Below are 27,656 nucleotides of genomic sequence, written 5' to 3'. Positions count from 1 at the left end.
TCTCGCGAGAAGAGACGGCCGGCCCGGTCCTTCCGGTAACTGGAGTCTTTCTAGCCCGCCGCCGCCTTAGGCTTGGCTTCGCGCATGTGCAGTAGGGAGTGGCGCGAGTTCGCGGCTTCCGGCTGAAGAAGATGGTGCGTTTTGGGGGGTTGTCTTTGTGATTCCTGGACGTGGAGTCCACGCGGTCCCTCAGAGTTCCACGCCTAAAGTTGTGCCTGGGGTTCAGCCAGGGGAGGATGTAGCCGAAAGTCCTGCCACTTGTAGTGGAAGGGAAGAAAGACACAAGGAGGATGAACAAAGTTTATTCAGAGGTAGCCAGGGAGGGCAGCTCTCCTACGGGAGTTTTGGCGCGGGGCTGGATGGCGGGAAGGATACTAGTCTGCTCTGTAGAATACGACTTCCAGGAGCTGCCATATCAGATTGCAGAGCTGAGCCTAGCAAGACAAAGGAAATACAATTCCACTGTACCAAAACTGAATGCACGTGTTCCCTATCTCTCTTGACCCTTCACCTGCTAGTACCAGACCACCTCATTAGTAAAGCCTTAAAATCTCGTCACCAAAAGGAGATCCCAGACCTGTAGCAGTCCAAGGTCAGGGTTAGAGTCTGTCACAGTAATGATAAAACTTGGTATCTTGTGTCTCTTCATCTAGACATAGTAACATCCTCGAGCCAGACAAACCGTGAAATCTTTGAGACTTAATAACAAACCCTTACATTATGAAACAAGACATTATCATTTATTGGAACCATTAGTTTCTCTGAAATAACCAGCCAGTTCTCTGTTGATTTCTCTGTAGTACGAAAGAAGGCAATTATTTTAGGACGCCCTTTTCAAATACTATTATTAAGGTGGAGGGATGGGGGGAAGAGTTGGGAAGAAATTAAGGAAGAGGAAAGGACTGTGGGGTTGATACTTTACAACAGACACTTTTGATTTCCTTTGATTAATTCCAGGCTGTCTTGCTTTGCTTTTGAATAGATGCAAGGAGAAGCAAGCCCCAGTGCTTCTCTTATTGACAGAACCATCAAGATGAGAAAAGAAACAGAAACTAGGAAGGTGGTTTTAGCCTGGGGACTCCTAAATGTATCCATGGCTGGAATGATATATACTGAAATGTAAGTTCATCAGCCCAAAAGTGACATTTTAAACCATCATTGGCTGGTTCTATGGCTTTTCATATTTCTTTTGGTTTTCGGTGCTTGGTTGGTTGGTTTGTCATGGAGTTAAGGGGTGGTTTTCTTTTGTTTTTGTTTTTTGAAATAACTGAAAAGCATTTCTAATCTTTTCAGGACTGGAAAGTTAATTAGTACATATTATAATGTGACATACTGGCCCCTCTGGTATATTGGTAAGTAATTAATTTTCACTGGAATTTAGATTTACTACAAATGAAAACTTGCTTATAATTTAGTTCAGCTTAGGATTCGCTCTTTCATTCAGAGACAAATAATGAATTACCTGCTCTGTTTCCCAAGATGTTGAAAACAACAGAGAAGGAACTAGGAAAACATTTTGTTGTTGTTGTTTTGCTTTGTTGTTTTTTTTTTTTTCAAGACAGGGTTTCTCTGTGTAACAGTTCTGGCTGTCCTTGAACTTGCTTTGTAGATCAGGCTGGCCTCGAACTCACTAAGATTCACCCGCTTCTGCCTCCCAAGTGCTGGAATCAAAGGTGTGCACTACCACCTCCCAGCTAGGAAAACACTTTTTTCTATGGGAAGAACATTCTAGTAGGAGACTGAGTCAGGAGGATTATTTCAAGTTTGAGGACAGCCTGGCAGTAAATATCTAATCCCACCCGGTGCTTGGGAGATGGAAGAAGAATCAGAAGTCGGAGGCCAACCTGGCATGGCACATGAGACCTTGTCTTTAAACTACGCTAATAAACAATACAGAGATAAGTAGCTAGGAGTCCTACAGCTTGTGGGTGATGAGGTTTACCTTAGCCATTCCTGAAATACACTCTCGCTTCTTCACCTTAGAGACCAGACCAGATTAATCATTAGGATAGAAAGAGTCCTAGGGATGTCAAAATAAATCTGTAGCCTATGCAAGTTGAAATCAGTGTGGACAGCCAGCGGTGGCTTTAATCCCAGCCCTTGGGAGGCAAAGGCAGGTGGACCTCTCAGTCCAAGGCCAGCCTGGTCTACAGATCTAGTTACTGGAAAGTCAGGCTGTATAAAGAAACCCTGTCTCGGAAAAACAAACAAGAAAGAAAGAAATCGATCATGGAGGAATAGAGATGACTCCGAGGTCAAGAGCCATACTGCTTTTGCAGAGGACCCAGTTTTTTTTCTGGCTCCCAGATGGTGACTCACAACGCCAGTACCAGGGTTCCAACACCCTCTTTGGGCCTCTGCCTATACCAGGCGAGGACATGGTGCACATCCAGGCAAAATACAGACGTAGAATAACTTTGAGAGTGGGTATGGCAGATGGGAAAGGACAGGATTCAGGATTATCACGCAACACACTGGGACTCCCAAAACTCACTTGACTATTAAAACGAATGTGGAAATATCTGTTATACGGGTTTATAAGAATTAGTGATTAGTTTAAAACTCAGTAGCGAATATGATCTGAGCCTACTAGACTTTGGTTAGGTGGTATCTGTTGTGAGGAATAAGAAACTAGTTTTTAATTTTTGATGTTAAGTTGCTGAAAATGGAACCAAGACCTTTTTGCTTTTTAAAATAATAGATTGGAGCGAGAAGTGGTGATGCAAACCTTGAATGTAAGCATTTGGGAAACAGGCAGGTGGGTCTTTAAGTTCCAGGACAGCCTGAGCCACACAGAGGAAACCTTGTCTTGAAAAACCTAAATAAGTAAATAAACAAATAATAATTTGGAGCTTGAACTACACAGAGAAACCCTGTCTTGAAAAGCCAAATAATAATTAATAATAATTTGGAGCTGGAGAGGTTCTTATCAGGTAAAGCTACTCCCAGCAGGCATTATGACCTAAGTTTGATTTCCCAGAACCAATATAGTTATAGGAGAGAACCAACTTGCCCAAGTTGTTCTCTGACCTCCACATGCCACTCCCCGCACACAAACAAATAAAAAGACTATTTTTAATAATAATAATAATAGTTGTTGTTTTCTTCCAGAACTTGCCCTGGCATCTCTCTTCAGTCTTAACGCCTTATTTGATTTTTGGAGATACTTTAAATATACTGTAGCACCAACAAGCCTGGTGGTCAGCCCGGGACAGCAAGCACTGCTAGGGCTGAAGACGGCCGGTGAGTGCAGAGCGGGGAGAAGGCAGTGGCCCCGTTTCCGAGTTTTCCCTTGCCATAGACTCCGAGCTAGTAGGCCATCTATTAACATTAAGTCAATCTATAGGATTGACTTCTTGTGATTATCATTGTTGTTTGTATGAATTGAGTGGACTGTCATACAAGTTCATGGAAATATGTTTTACTGTTTTAAACATCGTGGTGGTAGTAAACAACTGATTAGTTGTGTTTGTGTAATAATGTTTAATGTAATTTAATAGCCATATCCTTTTGTCACTCTCTTTTGGTATTTCTACATAGCTCTGACTGTCCAGGTTGGCCTGGGAGGCAGAGGCAGGCGAATCATGTGCCACCACACCCAGCCCTTAAATCCATTTTCATAATTCTCCCTATACCCAAGAGACTGAGGCAGAAAGAGCTTAAGGTCAAGGCTAGCCTTAATTATATAGCAATATCTAATTTTTTAACTTTCTGTTTTAATTTAAACCTATATTGTATGTGTAATTTATGTTCTTTTCCTTCTAGTTGTGCAGACTACGCCTCCCCGGGATCTGACAACCACCCAAGTCCCTCCCTCTCCACCTTCCCCTTCAATCCAGGGTCAGAGTGTGTTAAGTTACAGCCCGTCTCGTTCACCCAGCCCCAGTCCCAAGTTTGCCACCAGCTGTATGACTGGGTACAGCCCTCAGCTGCAAGGCCTGTCCTCAGGCGGCAGTGGCTCGTATAGCCCTGCTGTGACCTACTCTCCGGTCAGTGGTTACAACAAGGTAATGATCTTTGCTCGGCCAGCGATACTATTTTAGAATTGGGAGTTGCGCTAAAATCACCCAGTGAGTTCAGGTTTTGCCTTTGGTTAGTGAGGCACTGAGGAACAGTGGTTAAGAACATACCGCGTTTCCTGTCACTCCGGCAAGAGTTCTTTAACAGCATCTCAACACTAGCATTTCTGGAGATGATAAAGCATGACAGTCCCCAGCCAGTTTCAACAGTCTTGAAATAATATGAAACTCTGGTTTCTTCTATGCATGTTTTCTCTATTTAAGCTTTTTGTGTGTGACGACTTCACTTTTTTGTAGAATTTTAATACTTTGTATCCTGCCTGGTCCTCTTAGCTAGAACCAGAGGTCTTCATCCAGTTTGGTTCTGAAATATGGATGCTTGCTGTGTTGTGGGTAGAAATATTTAAATTCCTTAGTAATGTCAGCGCTGCTCTAATTTTTTAGGGTATAACTAGCAAAATTTCTAGGTTGAATTTCAATTCTGCAGGGCGTAAGGCTGCAAGAAAAGTGTCAGAAGAGAGCCAGTCTGTCAGAAGTTCTGACCGCCGTGGTGGGCTAACATCTCTAGCTACTGGTTAAGAGAAGATTGCTTCAAAGAAAGCAGCAGTCTGTCTCTGTCTGGTTGCATAACGTTGCTTGAAATTCCGTGCTACTAGTCATCCAATATTAGGTGATAGAATTTTTAAAATTTTGTGCACGTTGAATATGTGAGAAATGTGTAGTTACAATCCTTAACCCACAGGCTAGCGTGGCTCTTTTGTTTTTTTTCAAGACAGGATTTCACTGTGTCTCTAGCTGTCCTGGAACTCACTATTATTTTTAATTTATGTGCACATTTGTGTGAGGGAATCAGATCCCCTAGACCTGGAGTTACAGACAGTTGTGAGCTGCCGTGTGGGTGCTGGGAATTGAACTCGGGTCCTCTGGAAGAGCAGCCAGTGCTCTTAACTGCTGAGCCATCTCTCCAGCTCCAGGTGTTTTTTTTGTTTTGCTTTGTTTGTTTGGGTTTTTATGGTGGTGGTGGTGGTGGTTTGTGGGGGGGTGGGGATGTTGAGACAGGGTTTCTGTGTAGCTTTGGAGCCTGGCCTGGAACTAGCTCTTGTAGCCCAGGCTAGCCTCTAACTGACAGAGATCTGCCTGCCTCTGCCTCCCGAGTGCTGGGATTAAAGGTGTGCGCCACCACCGCCCAGCTGGTTTTTTTGTTCTTTAAGAAAATAATAGTTTTTTCTTTTTAAAAAATATGGACTATATTTTGATTAAATTTTTTTTCCCTCCTGGGTCTGGTGTTTTGGGGATTTTTGTTGTTGTTTTGAGTCAGGGTTTCTCTGCATAACCCTGGCTGACCTGGAACTAGCTTCATAGACCAGGCTGGCCAGGGGGACACTCAGTGAGTAAAGTGCTTGTTTTACAAATCTGATGAAAAGAGAAAGAAATTCTGATAAATGAAGTAAGCATTTTAAAGTAGTAATATTGATGAACGTATACCAAAATAGATCCCCCATCCTCTTCTGACAGGAATATGATTTACAGTAACACTTTGATTTAATAGATGTAGGTAAGAGTTTTAAGGGTTCTGTGCTTTGGCCAAATAATTTCAATTTGAGGAGTCTGTCCTAAAGAAAGCTCTAAAGGACTGGCAAGCGGGCTCAGCAGGTACCAAGCCTGAGGACTTGAGTTTGGTAGGAGGAGAGAAATAGCTCCAAAGGCCAGCACACCCACCTGCCCTGTGGCCACATGAGCATCATTGCAGCAGACACACACAAACACCCCTCCCCACTTAAATTTAATGAAAATTAATTTTTAAAGTTATCAAAAATTCCAGCAAGGATTTATGTACAGTGATATTCATAACATTAGTTACAGCAGCCAAAAACTCGAAATCTAACCCCATAGAATAGGAATGAAACATAATTAAAAAAATTTATAATTAATATGCAGGTATTTTTTTTAATTTATTTATTATGTATTAGTGTTCTGGGCATCAGATCTCATAGATGGTTGTGAGCCATCATGTGGTTGCTGGGAATTGAACTCAGGACCTCTGGAACAGTAGTCAGTTCTTTTTCCTTTTCTTTCTTTTAAGGTATAGACAGTCTCCTGTAGCTCAGGCTAGCATCAGACTCACAGGATAGCTGAGGACGGTGAACCTTGAAGTCCTTATCCTCATGCCTCCATTCCCAACTACTGGAATTATATGCAACCACAGTTTTTTTCTAAATACATTTTAAAACTGAAAAATTACTCGAGATAATTTTTATTTTATTAGTGTGGCTCATACTCGGGTTGTCAGGCCTGTGTCTTTGGATGGCAAGCACCTTTACCTGCTAAGCCATCTTCCTGGCCTCTGTTGATTTTTTTTTTTTTTAACTGTTGTTGTTTAGATAGAGCCTCATGCAGCCAGGCCTGAAATTGCCCATGTAGCAGGGGCTGGTCTTTTTTATTTATTTATTTATTATGTATACAATATTCTGTCTGCGTGTATGCCTGCAGGCCAGAAGAGGGCACCAGACCTCATTACAGATGGTTGTGAACCACGATGTGGCTGCCGGGAATTGAACTCAGGACCTTTGGAAGAGCAGGCAATGCTCTTAACCACTGAGCCATCTCTCCAGCCCAGCAGGGGCTGGTCTTAAACTCAGTCCTCTTGCCTCCATCTTCTGTGTGCCAGGATTTCAGAGATAGCTTGCATATATTACTTTTTTTGTTTGTTTTCTTTTGTTTTTTTCGAGACAGGGTTTCTCTGTGGTTTTGGAGCCTGTCCTGGAACTAGCTCTTGTAGACCAGGCTGGTCTCGAACTCACAGAGATCCGCCTGCCTCTGCCTCCCGAGTGCTGGGATTAAAGGCGTGCGCCACCACCGCCCGGCCATATATTACTTTTAAAAATCAAAAATAAATGTTTGCATTTCAATTGAAAGTAAATCCCATCCTGTCTTTTTGTGCAGCTGGCGAGCTTTAGTCTGTCTCCTTCTTCCCCGTACCCTACCACTGTCGGCCCTGTGGAGAGCAGTGGCTTGAGATCTCGCTACCGCTCCTCACCCACGGTCTACAACTCACCTACTGACAAAGAGGACTACATGACGGACCTGCGGACTTTGGACACCTTCCTGAGAAGTGAGGAGGAGAAGCAGCATAGAGTTAAGCTGGGTACACTTTGTTTCCTTCTGATGTACATATTTGTGCTGTCGCTTCACATGGTCCTTAAACTGATAGATTAACATGGCTGCCCTGAGCAGTTTTGAATCTCTCTCTGCAGTAAATGTAAAACCTTTCACACAGCTGGAATGTCCCTAAACTGTGGTTGTGCGTGTTCTCAAGCAGCGTAAAGCAAAGTATATTCAAATGATAGCTCTCCACGAGTCTTTTTGGAAGACTGGTGTGCAGGGCAGGGGAGGGGGGCATCATTGCCCCTAAAAGTGCTGCTGGGCTTTGTTTTGTTTTTTTAGTACCATTTTAAAATTTGTCTCTAAATAATTCCTTAAAGCCTCTAGTTTACCTAGGGAAACAGCGTTAGCAAGTCTTAATCTATTTGAGGTGGATTTGATTATTACAAAGTCAATTATTTGAAACCAAATTAGGTTATTGAACTGAGTAATGATTTTCCCCCCAGGAACTTCCACAGAAAAACACATTAGGTGCAAAAGCGTGGCCATGGTGAAGAAGCCAAGTTATTGGAGCATGGCTCTTTGTGTCGCCTGAAATCTCTCTGGGGGTTTTTAATTTAATTCTGCCTGCAAGTGCCACAAATGTCAAAGAAACAAATCAATATTATCTTGTTACTTCCGTCTTGTTTGAAATTTGAAAGTATTTGAAGTGTACTGGAAATTACAGAGTAGCACAAAGAACAATTGATACATATCTTTTATGATTTTCAGATACTTTTCATTCCTTTTATATCTTTTTCTCTCACGTTGAGAAGTATTGTTATCGATGTTTGTAAGTGTTATTGCTGTTGCTTTTCCTTGTCAGCCAGACAAGCCCTAGTTAGCTTTATTTCCTCCTAAGTTAACTGTGCTGTGGCCAGAGATTCTGATCCATATCTATTAATGTTTGGGCTTTCTCTTCTTTCTCTGTGGAGGGAAGGCTTTAATCTTAGACTTGCTTGGAGGCTCTCTGGTCACTTTTGTATAAATGGTTCTGACACATTGAAAAGAACATGTACTCTAAATTCTGGTCTCTAGTTCTTTGCCTGGTATGTCTTTGTCTATTTCTATACTTTTAACCTCTCTGCTATGTTTTTAGGCTTTAGGTAATTTAAATATTCTGCATAAATTTATAAAAAAAATTGCAAACCTACTTGCTCTCAGGCTGTGTAAATATCCTGTTATAAATTTGAATGCTACTTTTAACACTGTTTAAAATTCTTTTCAAAATTATTGCTGTGTTCTCATGGGGATTTTTATGTCTGTGTTTTTGATGCAGTCATGTAGGCTGGTGTGGAATTTATTACGTCATCTAGGCAGTCTTCAAACATAACAGTGCTCTGACTTGGTCTCCTGAGTGCCAAGCCTGTTTGTATGGGACTTTCTGATGGTATTAACTCATCTTTATTTTCCCCATACACTTGTATGGGGAACACGTGTGTGTATATATGATCAACGCAGGTGTCCCTTTCGTGGGTGCTGTTCACTTTGTGGTTTTTGACATGGGTTCTATTATTGGCCTGAAACTTGGCAGCTAAGTTAAGCTGGCTTGCCAGCTGCCCCAGGAATCCACTTACCTTGGCTTCCCTGGTACTGCCATCAATGGCCCATAATGCTTAACTTGTTTTTTAAAGATTTGTTTTTGCCTGGGTGTGATGGCACATTCCTTTAATTTCACCTCTCTAGTGATAGAGGCATGTGGATCCCTGTGAGTTACATAGTCCAGGACAGTTAGGGCTAAAAAGACTTCTGTATTCTTGACATTTTTCTTCGACATTGTACCCACCTGTACCCCATCTTTCCCATTTTTGCTTGTCTTCCTTTCCCCTCACTTTCTAGATCCACAAAATAATACAGATTCATCCCACAGTCTCCCTGGCTGGCCGAGGGGCCACTGTGCTCTCCGTGGACTGGATTCGTAGAGAATAGTATTTAGAAGTTAATATCTGAGTGTTGGGCATGCTGTTGTACTTAGGTATCATATTTCAAGTTTTTAGAACACACTGCTAACAAATATTCACAACTCAGTTCTCCAGGAGTAAGAAGCTAGGCACACATAATACATTCATTTTGTCTCTCCCTCACACATGCCCAAAGGTTTTTGCTGAGTCATTTAAAATAAAAGTTGTAGACTTTGTGATACTTCTTCCCTCAGTATTTTACATGTGTCTCCTGAGAACAGGGCATTTCCCCTTATAACTTCAAAATGAACTTCTTACCTTTGATACACCACTGTAGCTCAGACACATTAATATGGTTGACCCAGAGCCAGTGATAACTGACCTTTTTCAAAAAAAAAAACTTTTTTCTTTTACTGATGCAGGCTGCTCCAATTAGTTGCACTTCTTTTGCTGTCTTTAACCTAGAAGGTGTGTGCATGTGTATCTTTGAAAAGACACCCAGCTAGTGTGAAAATTGGGTTTTGTCCAGTTGTTTTCACTTTAAGTGTTTCCTGGTAGGAACACACAGCTCAGCGGCGTGTCTGTGTGTGTTAGATTAGATGTGTGATACACTGGCCTGTGGAGATCGAGAATTGATTCACTTGGTCATGATGATTGCAAGCAGGTTCCTTAGTAGTTTCCCTTCGATTACTGGCTTCCAGCCACCCTTCCTGCAGGATCCGCCAGACGGCTTGCCCAAGTGAATTAATGCAAAGATGGTTGCAAGTAGAGACTTCCTTGTGGGTTCCTTCCACATGTCGTGATCTGGCATTCTTCTATAAGAACAACCTTGTTGAGGGCTGGAGAGTGGTTCAGTGGTTAGGAGCACTGACGACTCTTCCAGAGGGTCCAGATTCAGATTCCCAGCACCCATGTGGCAGCTCTCAACTGTTTGTAGCTCCAGTTCCAGGGGATCTGACACCTTCACACCAATGTACATAAAATAAATTAAAAAATAAAACAAAACAACCTTGTTTTTCACTCAGCCCAGTTGTTTTTAGTCACTTTGGACTCAGAATTTAGCTTTTCTCAAATATGCTTGATTTTTTTTTTAATTGATTTTTATTGACCTCTACATTTTTCTCTGCTCCCCTCCCTGCCTCTTTCTTCCACTTCAACCCTCTCCCAAGGTCTCCATGCTCCCAATTTACTCAGGAGATCTTGGTTTTTTTCTACTTCCTAGTAGATTAGATCTATGTATGTCTCTCTTAGGGTCTTCATTGTTGTCTAGGTTCTCTGGGATTGTGATTTCTAGACTGGTTTTCTTTGCTTTATGTTTAAAACCAGTTATGCATGAATATGCCTGGTTTTTAAGAGTATCTTGTTTTATTCTTTTCTTTTAATTTTTTTTTCTACATCAGTGATTGGTTTGATTTTTTTTTTTTTTTTTTTGAGATGGCTCCTCTGTGTAGACCTGGCTGACCTGGAACTCACTCTATAGACCAGGCTGGCCTCAAAACTCAAGAGATCCGCCTGCCTCTGCCTCCCAAGTGCTGGGATTAAAGGTGTGTGCCAGTAGTGCCTGGCTACCTCAGTGATGTTAATTAAACCCACTTTTTCAAAGTTAATCCAACAGTTCAATTATCTGAAATTCTTGGAGACTAAATACCTACACTTCTGCAGCTGATTTTTTTTTTTTTTTTGGTTTTTCGAGACAGGGTTTCTCTGTGGCTTTGGAGCCTGTCCTGGAACTAGCTCTGTAGTACAGGCTGGTCTCAAACTCACAGAGATCCACCTGCCTCTGCCTCCCGAGTGCTGGGATTAAAGGCGTGCGCCACCACTGACCGGCTTCTGCAGCTGATTTTTATGCTTGGGGTCTCATTTGCTAGAAATTTGTGTGGTTTTGTTGTTTATCTTTCAGATTTAGGAGAGTTTTGCGCATTCTGGGCGGGCTGGGTGGAAACCCTGTCTCTGACTCGGAAAGAATGAGCTCTTCAGAAGCACACTCGCTAGTGAGGCCTCATCTGTCCAGCTGTGCTGCTGCTGGTGGGAATGGCCTCCTGGATGTCCGCTTCTTACGTTGTCAGATAGCTTTCATCAACACAGGAGTCACTACAGGGAGCCGTGTACAACAGTTCGTAGAGCCTGTGGTCCAGAAAGGCTTCTTAACAGAGGCTGCTGTTAGCTCCATTCAGAGGAACTTCCAAACATTTGCTTTCCCTGGTCAGTGAGCGTCTCAGAGCATAACACAAGCTGAGTTTCACAGCAGAAAGAGACACTTGCAACCATGCATCATTCCGAGGGCTCAAAATGGTCTTTTTAATGTCCAGCCCATGATCTTCAAAGAGAAGACAGTGTTGGGGGCCAGGGGAGATGCTTCTTGAGTACTGTGGGGGGTGCTTCTCTTTTTGTTCCTTGAGTATTGTCAGAGGTGGCCTAGTTCCTAGATACCTAGTGTCTCTGGGTTACTACTGTATAAAATGACTATAAGAACTAAGACACTTTGAATTTTTAATTGCAGGGAGCCCCGATTCCACCTCTCCTTCCACCAGCCCTACCTTCTGGAATTACAGTCGTTCTGTGGGGGATTATGCACAGACCTTAAAGAAGTTTCAGTATCAGCTTGCCTGTAGGTCCCAGGCCCCGTGTGCTAACAAAGATGAAGCTGATCTCAGTTCTAAGCAAGCTGCCGAAGAGGTAAAGGGAAAATAAAAAGATTTAATATACAAAGACCTTCAGATTACTAGAAAACTATTTTATTTCTAGAAAACTTTTCTCCTGTGATCCTCACTTTTACTGCTTAGGAATAGAAACTTGAAATTTATCTGTGGAATAGCTTTTGTCATTGAAATTTTTAGTTTATGATACATAGTTTACTAAAATGCCCTGACTATAATACTTTCTGCAATCATTAGGAAAATAAAAAGAAATTCTCGGGACTGGAGAGATGACTCAGCAGTTAAGAGCTGACTGCTGCTCTTCCAAAGGACCTGGGTCCAATTCCCAGCACCTACATGGCAGCTCACAACTGTTTGTAACTCTAGTTCCAGAAGATGATATTCTCACATAGACATATATGCAGGCAAATACCAGTGCACATAAAATAAAAATAAATAATTTAAAAAAAATTCTCAGGGGCCAGACTGTTGGTTTTAAAATACATACATTTGCCAGTCTGTTCTTCAGTCTAATATCAAATACGGGATTTTTATTCTTTTTTTATACTTGAAAGCAAAACACACACAGACACTTAACACTAACCCAACCAAAATAAGGAACTTTTAAAGATATATTTGTGCATGAACAACCATGAGTTAGTAATAAGAAAATTACTGAATGCTAATTAAATGGATATTAGTGTTTCTGAAGGGTCTCTTTTAAACAGGTCTGGGCGAGAGTGACCATGAATAGACAGCTTCTGGATCACATGGACTCGTGGACAGCCAAGTTTAGAAATGTAAGTTGTGGGCTAGAGAGACGGCTTAGCAGTTAAGAGCACTGGCTGCTCTTTCAAAGGACCTAGGTTCAATTCCCAGCTCCCCATGGTGACTCACAACCACCTATAACTCCAGTTCCAGGAGATCTGATGCCCTCTTTTGACCTTCATGGGCACCAGTCATACATACATACATGCTGGTAGACGTACATCCATGCATACACACACACATAAAACTAGAAGGAAATGTAAGTTGCGTCTTGTGCCAGTTGTAGGACAGTATCAAACTATGAGCTGAGGTTCTTCGTGAGATTGCTGGAATTAAATACTAAAAGTAATGGTGCATGTATAGTGGTAGAGCAATTACCTTACAGCGCCTGTTTTCTCAAGATTGGGTAGTCCTTTCTGTGTTAGTCAGTGTAGCTAGAGAAAAGAAACTATGATTTTTAACTTCTTCCCTTTCCCAAAATTTCAATTCTATTTCCCCAAAAGGTTTTCTGTCAGTGTATTATATACCTAGAATTGTGAGGGAGACAGGAACGTGTGTAACACCCGATTTTGTGTTACACCCTCGGTACAGTTCGCGCACCATTGTACCATAAGTGAGTCAGGCAAGGGCCTGGAGATTGAAAGAACACACAGAGAGACCAGGGTCATTCGAAAGGAGACCAGCCGAATGCCCTTTATTCAGACTTGGGGAAATCCTTACGTACCTAACTGTTGCACAAGGATCTCTGCCCAGGCAGGTGGGAAATTACCATATTAACAATGGAGTAAATGCCCTGCAGCTAATCAGCAGGCGGGGCAGGGAGAGCACAGAAACACACAGGAAGCTTAGTTAGCTGATCATAAACTGTCCCCGCGAGTGCACCCCAGGAATAAGGGAGACCAGGGCCCTACAAACGTGGCCCTCAGAAACACTGTTATACATGCAATTTCCTTATCTCCCTAGACAAGAATCCTCGACTCCTCCACTCACAGAGACAGTGGCTTCTCAGAGTGTCTGTCAGTCCCAGGTTCTGTGCAGACCCCCTTCGATGCTTTAGAAGAATTTGTTTTGTTGTTAAGTATCAGGAGGAAGAGGCGACTGTAAGTGTGGTGGAACACCTGTAACACTGAAGAGCCTGAGGCGAGAGTGCCTGTTCAGGACTGTCACAGGCCATTGTTTCAAGAATAAAATAAAATAAATGCAGTATTTTGAGTCCAATACCATCATCGTTCAGAATTTTCGGGAATGCGGACTATATCTCTTTTAACTTGGTGGTTTTGCTGTAGCCAGAGAGTAGGTAGCAAGTTGTTTGCATGTAATAATGTTAAGAAGAATGACTGGCAGGATGTCCTTGGAACTGTTACCTTGTTACACTTCCAGTTAGAAGCAAGACTGAGCCAGGCGGTGGTGGTCCACACTTTTAATCCCAGCACTCGGGAGGCAAAGGCAGGTGGATCTCTGTGAGTTCGAGGCCAGCCTGGTCTACTAGAGCTAGTTCCAGGACAGGTTCCAAAAGCTACAGAGAAACCCTGTCTCGAAAAACAAACAAACAAAAGACTGGAATGGAGTATTTAAAGTCAAAAGGTTTGTCAGGTATTTTATCTCTTCCCAGGCTTCCAGGAGCTGGAGAGATGGTTAGCAGTTGTGAGCATGTCTGCTCTTTTACAGCACCTGAGTCTGCTTCCCAGAACCATGTCAGGCAGCTCGCAGTCGCCTCTGGCTTGTGCAAGCACCTCTACTCACGGACATGCACACACAGTTAAAAATAGATAATACAGAAAAGAAAGGAAGGGGCTTTCAATTTTCAAAGGCTTTCTAGTTCAGACTTCTCATAAGGAATTGTGAATTAGTATTTCGTCTGAAACATTTTCATCTTTCATAGTTAACAAAAGCTTAGGAATAGAGGTGGTGGTCAGGATCACTGCAAACACGGAACAGTAACGCACAAACACCCCAGACAGATTCCCGTCATGCAGCCTTTCGCACCCCCAAATTGGTTTGATACTAGCCATGGGGGGAAGTATTTGAAGTTCCCAATCTTTAAAGGTAACGCTGTGATATTTACAAACTTATTTTAAATGTAATAAATGTGTATCTGCAGCTAAGGTATGGGCAAGCCTCGAGTGAGCTAATCAATTACCCCAGCTTGAAAGCGGTCTCTCTGACTAGAGACCAGTATAAGTGATGGGTAACGTGTGCATATTACCTCGAGAAGTGTAGGCTGGTCTCTGTTTCCTTTAGCCAAGAATAACAGTTAGAAGGGTTTTGTTTTGGAGACAGGTCTTATAATATAGCTCTGGCTGATGTGGTACTTGATATGTAGGCCAGCTGGTCTCCAACTTCCTCAAAAATTCTCCTGCCTCACATCCCAAGTACACAGATTACAGGAGGCATAAGCCACTACGTCCATCTTAAAAAGAGAAATTTAGAAAAAAAATTTATATCTAGCTGAAAGTTTAACATTTTCTGAAATAAAAATTGTATGTGACTTAAGAATGTAAGTTGATTTGTGTGCAGCTCACCTGCTCCCTCGGCATCATGGTGCGGCTAACCCTGCTTTCTGACTCTCTTAGTCAAGTGGAAGACAAAAAAGTTGCCTGAAAAAGGAAGAAATAATGATTTGAGAAATACTTTAGAATGATAACTATAGAAGCTATTCTTCATTCCTTCCTAGTGGATCAATGAGACGATATTAGTGCCTCTGGTGCAGGAGATTGAGTCTGTCAGCACTCAGATGAGACGAATGGGCTGTCCAGAGCTGCAGATCGGAGGTATGTGCAGCAGAGCCTGCCTATTTACTTCAGTACACTGGTTAAGTGGAAAATAGCTTCTTGTAATGGGCTGTTGGACAGCTTTCGTTGTCTTCGGGTGAAGAAGAAAATGTTTGTGATTGTTTCTTAAATGTAGCAGATTTGTTTGAGGTATACTTAAACATACATTTGCCTATACAGTTTGCCTGTTAAGTGGACAGTCCATAGGTTTGGCTTGAACCATCCTCCCCCCGCTAATTTTACACTATTTCATCTCTTCCACACCCTCAGCTGTCTCTCCGTGCACTTCCTCAGCCCTGTGTGAGCACCAGCCTGTGCTGTCTGGGCTAGTTCATGTCAGTATGTGGTCCTTTGTGACTGGCTTCTTTCACTTCACTTGACATAATGTTTTTAAGTTTCTTTATTTCTTTGTATGTCCAACTAATAATCAGAGTGCACCTTCTACATTTTATTTACTCATTCATTGGTTGATTGGCATTTGGATTATTTCCTATTAATAATGCTGCTGTGAATAAGATTTTCAATATACGTTTCCTTCAAAAAGCAGCTGTATCTTCTATGCCCTTAGAAGATCCCTTTTTTTTTTTTTTTTTTTTTTTTTGAGACAGGGTTTCTCTGTGGCTTTGGAGCCTGTCCTTGAACTAGCTCTTGTAGACCAAGCTGGTCTCAAACTCACAAAGATCCGCCTGCCTCTGCCTCCCAAGTGCCCAGCGGAAGATCCTTCTAACACCAGGTGATGCTTAGGTGCTTAAGCTGCCTTTTTTCCCTCTTAATTTTTTTGTATAATTTATCTTTCATAATCTAAGAGAAGTCACTATCATAAATATACTTATCCTGATATAGTGGGTGATTTTTTTTTTCCGAGACAGGGTTTCTCCGTAGTTTTAGAGCCTGTCCTGGAACTAGCTCTTGTAGACCAGGCTGGCCTCGAACTCACAGAGATCCACCTGCCTTTGCCTTCCAAATGCTGGGATTAAAGGCGTGCACCACCACCGCCCGGCTAGTGGGTAACTTTTAATACAGGTTAATTTGAAAGCTGTGGTATAACTTTTATATGTATAACATTTCCTATATTTTAGTTTTGCCAACATGAATTTGTATGCCTTTTTAAAAAGTGGTGTGTAATTATGTGTGTAAGAGAGAGAGAAAGAAAATCTAGCCTCCTTGCATGAAACTATGTAAACTAGTTAGTGCAAGTTAAGATAAGTTCTTTCTGGGCTGAAGAGAGACCTGGGTTCCGTTCCCACATTTCCCAGCCTGTGAATCCAGCCCAGGAGTGGTTTCCATGGCTTTCTGGGCTGGAGAGAGACCTCGGTTCCGTTCCCACATTTCCTAGCCTGTGAACCCAGCCCAGGAGTGGTTTCCATGGCTCCCACACTCTTGTGCTCATTACACACACAGATGCTGGGAAGATGGTCCAGTGGTCAGAGCACTGCTCAGTTCCTTTCACCTATAGGGCATCTTACAACCAAATGCAACCCAGTTCCTGAGGGCCTGACATCCCTCTTCTGGCCTTAGAAGGCACCAGGTATATATGTAATACACAGATACACATGCAGGCAAGACATTCATACTTATAAAATAAAATATATAAAATAAAAACACACCTAAATAATAAAATAAATCTTTTTTAAAAAGATAAACTATTGCTCTCCTTTGTTCTTTCAACAAATATTGAGTGTCTACAATGTGCCAGGAACGATCGTAGGTATTGATAACAGTAAGCACTGCAGAAAAATGACTGAAGCCCGTGCCTCGGTCGAGCTTTCTTCCTAATAGATGAGACAGACGGGCAGGGCAGAAGACAGAGCTAGGACAGAGAGACAGCGTCGGAGTAGTCATCTCTGTGCTGGGCGGGAGCTGTGAGCTCGTGTGAAGGAAGACATCGCCCACTTGTGTAGAACCTCGAAGGCGGTGAGGAACCAGCTATTTGAAAACAGGCAGAGAAAACTTTGAAGTTCATTGAGAGTCTCTGTGATAAGTAATCTGTGTTCTTTGTGTTTTAACAGAGGCGAGTGTTACCAGCTTGAAGCAAGCTGCCCTGGTCAAAGCTCCTCTCATTCCAACTCTGAATGCAATTGTGCAGTATTTAGACCTAACACCAAATCAGGAGTACTTGTTTGAGAGAATCAAAGGTAACTTGATTTGAAGAGGAAAAATGAAAGCTCTTTTGTAACATTAGGGTTTTTGTAATGAAAGATAACAAGGAAAAACACTATTTTGAAATTATGTAATTATGGTCCTATATTTTATAAGTATATTTAAGTATGGGCTAATGGAGGCTTATACTTGAAGAACTTTTCAATCATCTATTTAATACACTAAGACTGTCAAAAGACTATCCCTAAAGATTTTAATCATTTTATTCTGTGTAAGAAACTTAAATATGAGTTGAACAGGCTGGGCTCCTTTTCTGCTCCTAATCCTACCGAGAACTGGGAGTGTGCCGCTGTGATGGTCTTTGTAATATCAGCGTGCTAATCTGAATCTTGTCATTTAGTCATTTATATTTAATTTCTGGTTTCTGTTATGTGCTTAGGACTGGGGGGAGATGGGATCTGAGGAGATTGACCTGGAATCGGGAAGGTCAACCTCCCAAGCTCGCCTTCATTGTGCCTCTCTACTTAGAGAACAACTCATAAAGTCAGGGTTAGTTTCATTTGTACAGACTGTAAAATGTTTCTTTGTTAGAGCAAGTTTGTTTGTTTGGTTTTTTGTTGGTTTTGGTTTGTTTTTGTTTTTTCGAGACAGGGTTTCTCTGTGGCTTTGGAGCCTGTCCTGGAACTAGCTCTTGTAGACCAGGCTGGTCTCGAACTCACAGAGATTCGCCTGTCTCTGCCTCCCGAGTGCTGGGTTTAAAGGCGTGCGCCACCACTGCCTGGCGTTAAAGCAAGTTTTAAAAATAGTACTTCAGTATTCAAAATTTTCATGCATTTTAACTGGAAAGTGTTAGAGTCCTCTGCTTTAAACCATGCTTGGATTCAGATTTAGGAATAAGCATTTTTTCATGACTTTCTAGAGCTTTAACACAGAAGGAGAATTTCAAGCATACATGGAACTCTAGATGAAAGTTGGTGACAGAGCACTTACCTGGATTGCCTACTCAGTGCCCAGCACCTCAAAAAAAAAAAAGTGGAAGCGGGGAAGGCTGGAGAGGTGGCTTAGCAGTTAAAAGCACTGGTTGCTCTTCCAGAGGTCCTGAGTTCAATTCCCAGCACCCACATGGTGGCTCACAACCATGTTATGAGATTTGGCGCCCTCTTACGGTGTGCAGGTGTACATGCAGACAGAACACTATATATACATAAAATGAATAAGTCTTTAAAAAAATCACACAACCACAACCTGCCAAAACATAAATATCACCCAGTTCAGAACATCTGTCTGCTCAGGCCTCCCTTCCCTGTGTTACCCTGGCTGCTTCCCCCCTTCTGTCTCGTGCCAGCATCTGTTTGTAGAACTTCTCATTGGATAGCCTTTCAGTTGTCAGTTCATCTGTAATGTGTGTGGGTTTTTTCTTTTTTTTAATGATTTCTTTATTTTCATGTGCAGTGGTGTTTTGCCTGCATGAATATCTGTATGAGGGTGTCAAATACCCTGGAACTGGAATTATAGACAGTTGTGAGCTGCCATGTGGGTGCTGGGAATTGAACCCAGGTCCTGGAAGGGCTGCTGGTGCCATTAACCACTGAACCATCTCTCCGTAATGTATCTCTAAAACATAAAGTGTTACACAGTGCTACCACGGGGTTAGCACTTATTAGCTGACATACCTCACATTTGTGTTATTTCCTTTATTTTATGAAATATCCAGTGTGTGTTTAAATATCCTACCAGCTCATATTTTAAATATTGTTTGTTTGAAGCAGGATTCAAATACTATCGTGTATTATGATAAATTAATCTGTTTCTTTTAAGCTGTAGTTTTCTTGTCCATCCTTTTTTAAATCTTTGCAAGGTATTTGTTGTAAGAGCTAGATTGTTGTCTTATACAGTTGGGGTTTGTGAATGTATCCATGAATTTTCTACAAATTCACATTCAAATATTTTGGTAGTCTTGGCCTATTGATAGTATTTGTACATATAAATTGAAAATATGTGTATGAGGTATCATCGATATAAAAGATGAAATGCAGTGAATGTCCGAGACAGGATTTCTCTGTTACCCTGGCTCTCGTGGAGCTTACTCTGTAGGTCAGGCTAGCTTCAAATTCAGAGATCCACCTGCCTCTGCCTCCTGACATGCGCCACCACGTGCAGGCTGCAGTGAAAGTCATGGCTGTACACACCCACAAAGCAGTTCTCACGCATGTCAGCAGCCATGCACGACATTCTGACTGCAGCGATGAAGACTCGAGTGTCACCTGGTTCCTTGTGGTGGGGTTTAACTTTGAGCTCTTGGGTTTCTTTTGGGGGATACTCTGGTAAGGTTTTATATAACAGTGTACTTTTGGGGGATACTCTGGTAAGGTTTTATAACTGTACTTTTCCTACTGTAATCCTCTAGCTTCTTTTCTCTTTTTTTTTTTGTTTTGTTTTGTTTTTAATATGTCTAAAGCATTTTAATCTTGGCTTTTGTTGCACAGAACTTTCCCAGGGAGGCTGTATGAGTTCATTCCGATGGAACAGAGGTGGAGACTTCAAAGGACGCAAGTGGGATACAGACCTGCCCACCGACTCTGCCGTACGTCTTTCATTATTTTTTAGCCTGATAAATTTGTTATTATATTAACATGGCTTTATTTTTCCCTTACAAATATTAGTTAGAAAGGATTTAAAGCTAAGTACCATCAGCATCGTGCCCACTTTCTGTTCGGCCAACTGGTGCTAATATTTCAAGTTCCTAAGCGTGGCTGCAGGAACACTTCTGCTCCCCTTTTTGCTTTGTGATATTTAAGCATTTTTCATGATTAGATGCCATTGTTCAGTTGTTCTGTATTAGACTTAAAAGATGATAAAGTGGTGGTGGAAAAGAATTTGTTTGTTAAATAATGTAGCAAAGAATATTATGACATCTTTTTTCTTTCTTTTTTTTTTGTGGGGGGGGTGTTCAAGATAGGGTTTCTCTATATAACATTCCTGACTGTCCTGGAACTCTCTTTGTAGACCAGGCTGGCCTCAAACTCACTGAGATCCACCTGCCTCTCTCTGCCTCCCAAGTACTGGGATTAAAGGTATGCACCACCACCACCTGGCTGACCTATTCTTTCTTTTTTTTTTTCTTAGATTTATGTATTTATTATCTATGCAGTGTTCTACTTGCATGTGTCCTTGTAGGCCAGAAGAGGGCATCAGATCTTATTACAGATGGTTGTGAGCCACCATGTGATTGCTGGGAATTGAACTCAGGACCTCTGAAAGAACAGTCAGTGCTCTTAACCACTGAGCCATCTCTCCAGCCCCAACACATTCTTTCTTATGTGGAATTATTACTTTAGAAAAGATTGCTACCATCACACTAAGTAAATCAAAGAGCTTTAAAGTTTGTGTTTTTCAGAATTGGGGGGGGGTTGTATTAATTATTTACATGAAAATTAATTTTAGATGTTAATATTCAATTGAGAATTAAATATATGCAGATTTTCTTGGTTTTGCTGGCAACTGCATGGTTGCAAATTCTCTACTTAACAGAAAATAAGGAGCCAGGTCAAGTGTAGATCTATAATCCCTACTACTTAAAAACCTGAAGCAGAAGGATTGCAAGTTCAATTCAAGGCCTGCCTGAACTGCTACAGAGTGAGATCAAGGCCAGCCGGAATAACTTAATAAATAAAATAAAAAAGGGCTAGGTGTCCAGATCTGTGACAGAACGTTTGCCTGGTATGTTTGCGACTCTAGGTAGAGTCTTGAAATACACATTCACACACATGCACACAGGATGAGGGAGCAGTGAGAAGAGGGAAGAGGGATGTTCTGCCTTTTGATTGCTCTAAAAAAACAAAATGAAGATGAAGTAAGTTTGGTGTTTAAATTGTCCCACCCCATATGCAAATATATTTTTCAGTTTTGTGTGAAATTTTTTAGGGTGCTGCTGAAGATCTCAGCCAGGGCAGGTGCTCTATCCACTGGACTTCATACCAGCCCTGGAGTAGACTGTTTGAACTATAAACTTCGCCTTATCAACACACTAAATTGTTTTGTGATTTAAGTTAATTTCCTTTTTTATATATAAAATTATTTTTAACCAGGTGGTGGTAACACATGCCTTTTAATCCCAGCACTTGGGAGGCAAAGGCAAGCAGATCTCTGTGAAATTTGAGCACAGCCTGGTCTACAGATAGAGTTCCAGGACAGCCAGGGCTACACAGAGAAACCCTGTCTTAAACAAAATGAAACAAAAAAATAATAATTTTTATAAGTATAGACCGTTTCAAAGCTATGTTTCTGTACTAGATTGCCATTCTAACCTTGAACGACTGTTTTCTCTCTTCAGATCATCATGCATGTGTTTTGTACCTACCTCGATTCCAGATTACCTCCACACCCTAAGTACCCTGATGGGAAAACATTTACTTCTCAGCACTTCGTCCAGACACCAAATAAACCAGGTACTAACTCCAAAAAGAGCATGTTGAGATTTTCACCTGAAATACCTTTATGGTTTATGTTGTAGAGTTTTTGTTTTGTTTTTTGGGGGGAGGGATGTTTTTTGTTTTGGGTTTTGTTTGTTTTGTTTTTCAGACACGGTTTCTCTGTGTACCCTTGGCTGTCCTGGAACTAGCTCTTGTAGACCAGGCTGGCCTCAAACTCATAGAGATCCAGCTGCCTCTGCCTCTTGAGTGCTGGGATTAAAGTCATGCACCACCACCGCCCGGCTATGGCTTAGTTTTTTAACCTGTCGTATTTTCTTTACAGATGTTACGAATGAAAATGTGTTTTGTGTTTATCAGAGTGCTGTCAACCCTCCACATTATGAGCTAATCTATCAGCGACATGTCTACAATCTTCCAAAGGTATTTCTTGTTTTCAGTTCTAGGGTTGACCTCAGGACCTCATGTATACTGGGCAGTACTCTACCGTTGAACTGCATTCCCAACCCTAACGAGCTTGCTGCTAGGGGATGTAAAGATGGCATTTTGATAACATTTAAAAATTGAATCTGGGTTTGGTTTTTGTTTTTGAGGCCTAAAGTTTTTGGTGATCCTGCACCCGCTTCGCAAGAGCTGTGATTACCTGTATGAAGCCGCACATGGTCTTGTGTTCCGTGTGCCTTGAACACAATAGTTTTAATTTGGGAGTGTAAAGAAAACCACCATGGAGAAGCAGCTGCTATTATTAGCATCTTGTCAGGTTACCTTCTGGACGCTTCAGTTGGGGCTTTCTGTTGTGTTTTGTTTGAGAGAGTGTCTAGTTGTCCTAGAACTCAATTTTGTAGACCCAACAGGCCTCAAACTCAGAGAGTAAAGATGTGTACCTTCTTTCTAGCTCTTTCTGGCTCATTTTGTTTTGGTGGGGGTTTGTTTTGTTTTGTTTTTTCTCTTAGGTTTTCAAGACAGTGCTTCTCTGTATAGCAGCTGTATCTGTCCTGGAGACTGGGCTGGCCTCAGACCTTTGAATTTTTTTTTCTTAGCCAGCATCTTTACTGAGAAATTTTACATTGGCTACAATTTCTTTTTGTTGATTTCTAGTTGCGGGGGTTGGAGGGGACAATCTCAAGATGTAGCTCAGACTGGCTTCCAGTGTTCAGGCCTGCGTGCCTCAGTTTCCTGATTACTAGGACTTGAGGCAGGCTCCTCCATATAGAACTGTTGACTATAATTATACAATGAGTTAGTTCTCCAGTAGTTCCTAGCAGACATAGTAATTTCACTTCTTTCTGGTTTGATTTTACTTTTTTAAATTCATAAGTATTTTGAGCCACAGAGGTTCCTGTTGCTCCCCATGCCCACCCCTTATTTTTATATGATAGAAAAATACTATCTTATAAAATTCATATATCCTCAGATTCTTAAGCAAACACCTAAAGTCAAGTAAAATCTGACATCAACAGAGGGCTTTTGTAGCCCAGCAGTTATATGTAACACTTGGTTTCAGAACTGGCAAAGATTGCCCAACTGTGCATTGCCAGTAAAATCACTTCACAGCTCTTGATGTCCTGACACCCCTGTGACTGTTCCCTTGGGGGCAGAGCATGTCTTATGTGTGACCATCAACGTCAGAAATGCTTTCTTCCTTCCACACTTCACCATGGCTTTGGTTCTGCATGTGTGGCCCCTCCCACCCCACCAGGTCTGTCAACTTTCTGTTCATATTTCAAGTCTGCTTTACATTGTTGCTTTTAGGGAGCCATTTCCTGCCTCTCCGGTCTAGGTTGGAGGCTCCTCTGTGTCCCTCTAGTGTCCGGCTCCCCTCACACTTGGTGCTCAGTCGTCTGTCCGCCTTTCCTGCCCATGCTCAGCTCTGTCCTGGATGTTTTCCATCTCTTCACAGTAGGCGTTGTGTGCTGGATGAATAAACTCTGAATTATGTAAAATTCTAAACTGCTGGGTGTGAATGGTAAGAGCTGTGTTTGCCTACATGACCTGATCTTTGGAGTTTAAATCCTACTGTGTTTGTCTTGATTCTAGGGCAGAAATAACATGTTTCATACATTGTTGATGTTCCTTTACATCATAAAGACCAAAGAGTCGGGAATGCTTGGGTAGGTATTTATGATTTTAAGGTTAAGTATTTAATTTAGTTAAGAGTTTTTCTTTCTGTGTTAAGATTCTGCGGGAGGCAGCACATATACCAAAAGATTGTGGGCAGAACTCTAGATCAGAGTCTCGTCCATTCAGGCTTCAGAACTTCCACTTGCCTGTCGGTAAAGTCAACTAAGGCCATCCCGTCAACTTTTCAGTGTGTCCTCTGGGGAGCATCTCTAAAATACGATAAAAATCAGACTCTTGCCACTTGACAGTATAAAAGCAGAAACTTGGAGTTTGCTTTCCAAACCAGTCCATTTTAGACACAACGCATTCCACAAAGTCTATATACTTCCAAAGGGGCTAGTCTGTACCCATTCCAAAATATTGCTAATTGGGATGAAAATAGTCTGTTGAAGTTGTTTATGAAATCAGTAATGAAGCTCACGTTATTTACAAATTCAGAATTACCATGTTGTCATGTCTATGATTCAGTGATTCAGTATTTCAAATACTGTTTGAAATAAGCGGGCCACTCCCAGGACTGAGGAAATCTGGTAATGTATAATTTGAGAGTCTGCAAACTTAGCTTCTGGGGTCCAGCTGTCATAACAAGGACCTAGAAATAATGAAATGTGAAGGGAAGTACTTGGTTCAGAGGACATCTGTGGCTGGTTCCACTCTGGTGGGCATGTCTCTGGGAAGAGGTTGTGTTTAGATGTGCTGTTGATAATTTAGAGATGAAGCATGTTCCAGAGTGCTGCCAGCACTGTAGCCGTGGGTACGTGTGCCACTAATACTGAGGGCATGACTTGTGAATTGAGACACCCTAAAAGGCAAAACGAGTATCAGGTTTCACTGAAAGAGGCAGTTATCTGCTGACATGAGCTGTATACTGTTCACACACTGGGTGTCTACTGGAAGTGTGAAGCGGTGTGTGCACGTGGCATCACGCTCTTCCTCTTGTGGATTGCACTGCACTTAGTGAAGGCAAAGCTCTGTCCCAGATGTGTTTGTTACACGTAAAAGATTCAACAGATGTCAGCAGAAGCTCATAGACAGAAACAGTTATCTGCCTTGACTTTTCTGACGTTTGTTTGTTGTGGGGAGGAGAGTACAGACGCCAAGGTACATGTATGGAGGTCAGAGATAAATTGCAGGAGTCGGTTCACTACTACCATGTGAGTCAGGGATTAAATGCAGGTCATCAGGCTTGGCGGCAGCTACCTTCCCCCGAGCCATCTCACCAGCCCTTTATTCACTCCTTCATTTTTTAATATAAGAAAGATTAAAAAGGAAAATCATTGCGGAAAGCATCTAAACTAAGAAGGTTTTTCATTATTTTTCAATTGCAAAAATAATGCTTGTTCAATATAGAAATACTTGAATGACATAACAGTATACACCAGAAAATGAAAATACCTTCCTATTCAGCCTCCCCACTGATCTGCACAAAGTGCCGAGAGTGCCAGGTTTTCGCTATCCAGACAACTCTGAGGAATGAGTTTGTATCTTTCACCTTGTTTAAAAATGAATTATACCCAAACTTAAGCTGTTTGAGCTGACTTTCAATTTTATGATGTGTCTTAGGCATTTGTCAGTATCAGTGGGTACATATTTTTTTCCTAAAATTTCTCATAAGGTTTCATTGTAAATATATGTATGTGTGTGCATATATAGAATGGGATATGTAATTTGCAGCAAGTGTATTGTTAATATACAAAATTGTTGTTGGAACTGGAGATGGCTCAGTTATTAAGAGCCCTAGATTCCTTTGCAGAGGTCCCTGGTTAAATTTCCAGAGCCTCCATGGTAGCTCACAGCTGTCTAACTCCAGTTCCAGGGGATATAACACCTTGTTCTGGCTTCCACAGACAGTAGGCATGCACACAATACACATGCAGGCACAACATTTAAATGTAACCGGAAGTTTCTCTCCCGCCCCCCTAATAACTACTCAGGGTCTTAATATTAATTATAAAAGTTTGGCTGATGGCTCAGGCTTATTACTAGCTAGCTCTTACATTTAAATTAACCCATTTCTATTACTCTAAGTATTGCTATGTGGCTGGGCATTACTGGTCTGTTGGCATGTTGCTCCTTAGGCAACTGGCTGGCGTCCCTCTCAACTTTGCCTTCTTTCTCCCTGTATTCAGTTTGGCTTTCCCACCTGGGTATATTCTGCCCTGCCATAGGCCAAAGCAGTTCTATTCATCAGCCAATAAAAGCAACAAATTTTTTATTTAAGATTTATTTATTATTATTTACACAGTGTCTGTCTGCATGTATGCCTGCAGGCCAGAAGAGAGCACCAGATCTCATTACAGATAGTTGTGAGCCACAATGTGGTTGCTGGAATTGAACTCAGGACCTCTGGGAGAACAGCCAGTGTTCTTAGCCTCTGAGCCATCTCTCCAGCCCAAAAGCAACACATTTTGTAGTGTACAGAAAGATATCCCATGTCACTCAGACCCAGGAAAAAGTTAAAATTTAAATAGAAAAAAATCATTGATTCTACTAGTGTTTCTGAAAGGCTGGGGGGTTGTTTGTTTGTTTGAGACAGGATTTCTCTGTGTAGCTCTGGTTGTCCTAGAACTAGTGCTGTAGACCAGGGTGGCCTCGAACTCAGAGATCTACCTCCCAAGTGCTGGGATTAAATGTGTGCGCCACTACCGCTGACTGAAAAATTAATTTTCAGCACCCTATAAACCTATTTTTTCTAAACATAACTTAAACAGTTCCTAGAGTCGTCACCAGTACTTGATCTCACCTGCTGAGCTGTGTGGCCGGCTCCGCTGCTGAGTCACTTCATCTGGTCTCCGTTAGACAGTGTTCTTACTAGAACCAGACCTTAGATACTTGCACAAGCAATTCAACTAAAGCTTTTTTTTCCTTCTTTCTTTCTTTCTCTATTTATTTATTTGTTTGTTTGTTTGTTTGTAGGAGAGTTAATCTTGGGCTCTCTGGTGTGAACATTTTATGGATTTTTGGAGAGTAGTCCATCATTTTATCCCAAACATTTGGACTTTGGTTTTATTTGTCCTGGAAGAAGTTGGAGCCGAACATGTATGATAAGCGCCTCTTCTGAAGGAAGCAGGACGTGTGCTCTGCAGACTTATTAGATGTGATCAGAACACGCTCTCTGTTAGGAAGCGTCTTATGATACAACAGCACCTGTGTTTTCTACCCCACGACATATTAATTCCATTGGATGACTCTAAACCTCCAGCCCTGTGACCTAGTGCGTCCTCTGCATTGTAACTCCAGTGAGAATCTACCCTTCATCCTTCACCATCACAAACTGTATTTCATTGTTGTATAGTAGTGTAAGTACTCAAAATGAACCTCGCTAGCTTTCTTTGTTGTGTCTCTGTATTTCCCCAATGTTCTACAAGTCAGCCTAAAGCTGAAATGAAATTAATTTCTAAGTGATGTAGTACTTAATCCTGCTGAGCCTTCTCCCCAGCCCCCTGTTGGATTTTTTTTTAATATTAAAAGAGATTTGATAATATTGGCGTCTTGAAAGGTCACACTTGCATTAAATTTAGCTGATAAAATTAAACTTTAGTTAAATGTCTGAGAACATCAAGAAAACTGTTACTGCTTTGATTAGCACCTCTTTCCTGCCCACTGTGGGAAGAGGGCATGTGTGCGTCTGTGTCTGTCTGTCTGTCTGTGTGCTGGGGCCTGAACCTGGGCCCCTGTTCAGCATCATTAGATATCCTACCGTCCCTTCTCTAAGATCTCAATGGTAGCCTTCCCATTTCTGGTTTTTAGGTGGAGGACAGAGTATTAG

The 27,656-nt window shown here is 41.7% G+C and overlaps 1 protein-coding gene across 3 annotated transcripts; it reads left to right on the top strand.

The window, feature by feature from the left end:
* Tmem209 (transmembrane protein 209) lies at positions 1 to 27,441 on the top strand. Of its 3 annotated transcripts, none has more exons than XM_075953752.1 (15): positions 1 to 134; positions 983 to 1,119; positions 1,294 to 1,352; positions 3,112 to 3,243; positions 3,766 to 4,007; positions 6,963 to 7,164; positions 11,562 to 11,737; positions 12,426 to 12,497; positions 15,140 to 15,236; positions 17,246 to 17,371; positions 19,823 to 19,920; positions 21,670 to 21,784; positions 22,092 to 22,189; positions 23,804 to 23,877; positions 26,804 to 27,441. In XM_075953752.1, exons 1-15 carry the CDS (start codon positions 132 to 134, stop codon positions 26,856 to 26,858), a joined length of 1,686 nt encoding a protein of 561 aa, XP_075809867.1. In that variant the 5' UTR covers positions 1 to 131; the 3' UTR covers positions 26,859 to 27,441. The 3 variants fall into 3 exon arrangements, with proteins under 3 accessions (XP_075809867.1, XP_075809866.1, XP_075809868.1); XM_075953751.1 differs by having other exon boundaries at positions 97 to 311; XM_075953753.1 differs by lacking the exon at positions 1 to 134 and adding an exon at positions 162 to 311 and having other exon boundaries at positions 6,963 to 7,131; positions 26,804 to 27,013.
* Positions 27,442 to 27,656: the final 215 nt, after the last annotated feature.

This window comes from Microtus pennsylvanicus, chromosome 19 (genome assembly GCF_037038515.1).
Source record: "Microtus pennsylvanicus isolate mMicPen1 chromosome 19, mMicPen1.hap1, whole genome shotgun sequence".
Lineage (NCBI taxonomy): Eukaryota > Metazoa > Chordata > Mammalia > Rodentia > Cricetidae > Microtus > Microtus pennsylvanicus.
Note: the sequence above shows the minus strand (reverse complement) of the source record. Positions and strands in the feature narration are given on the sequence as shown.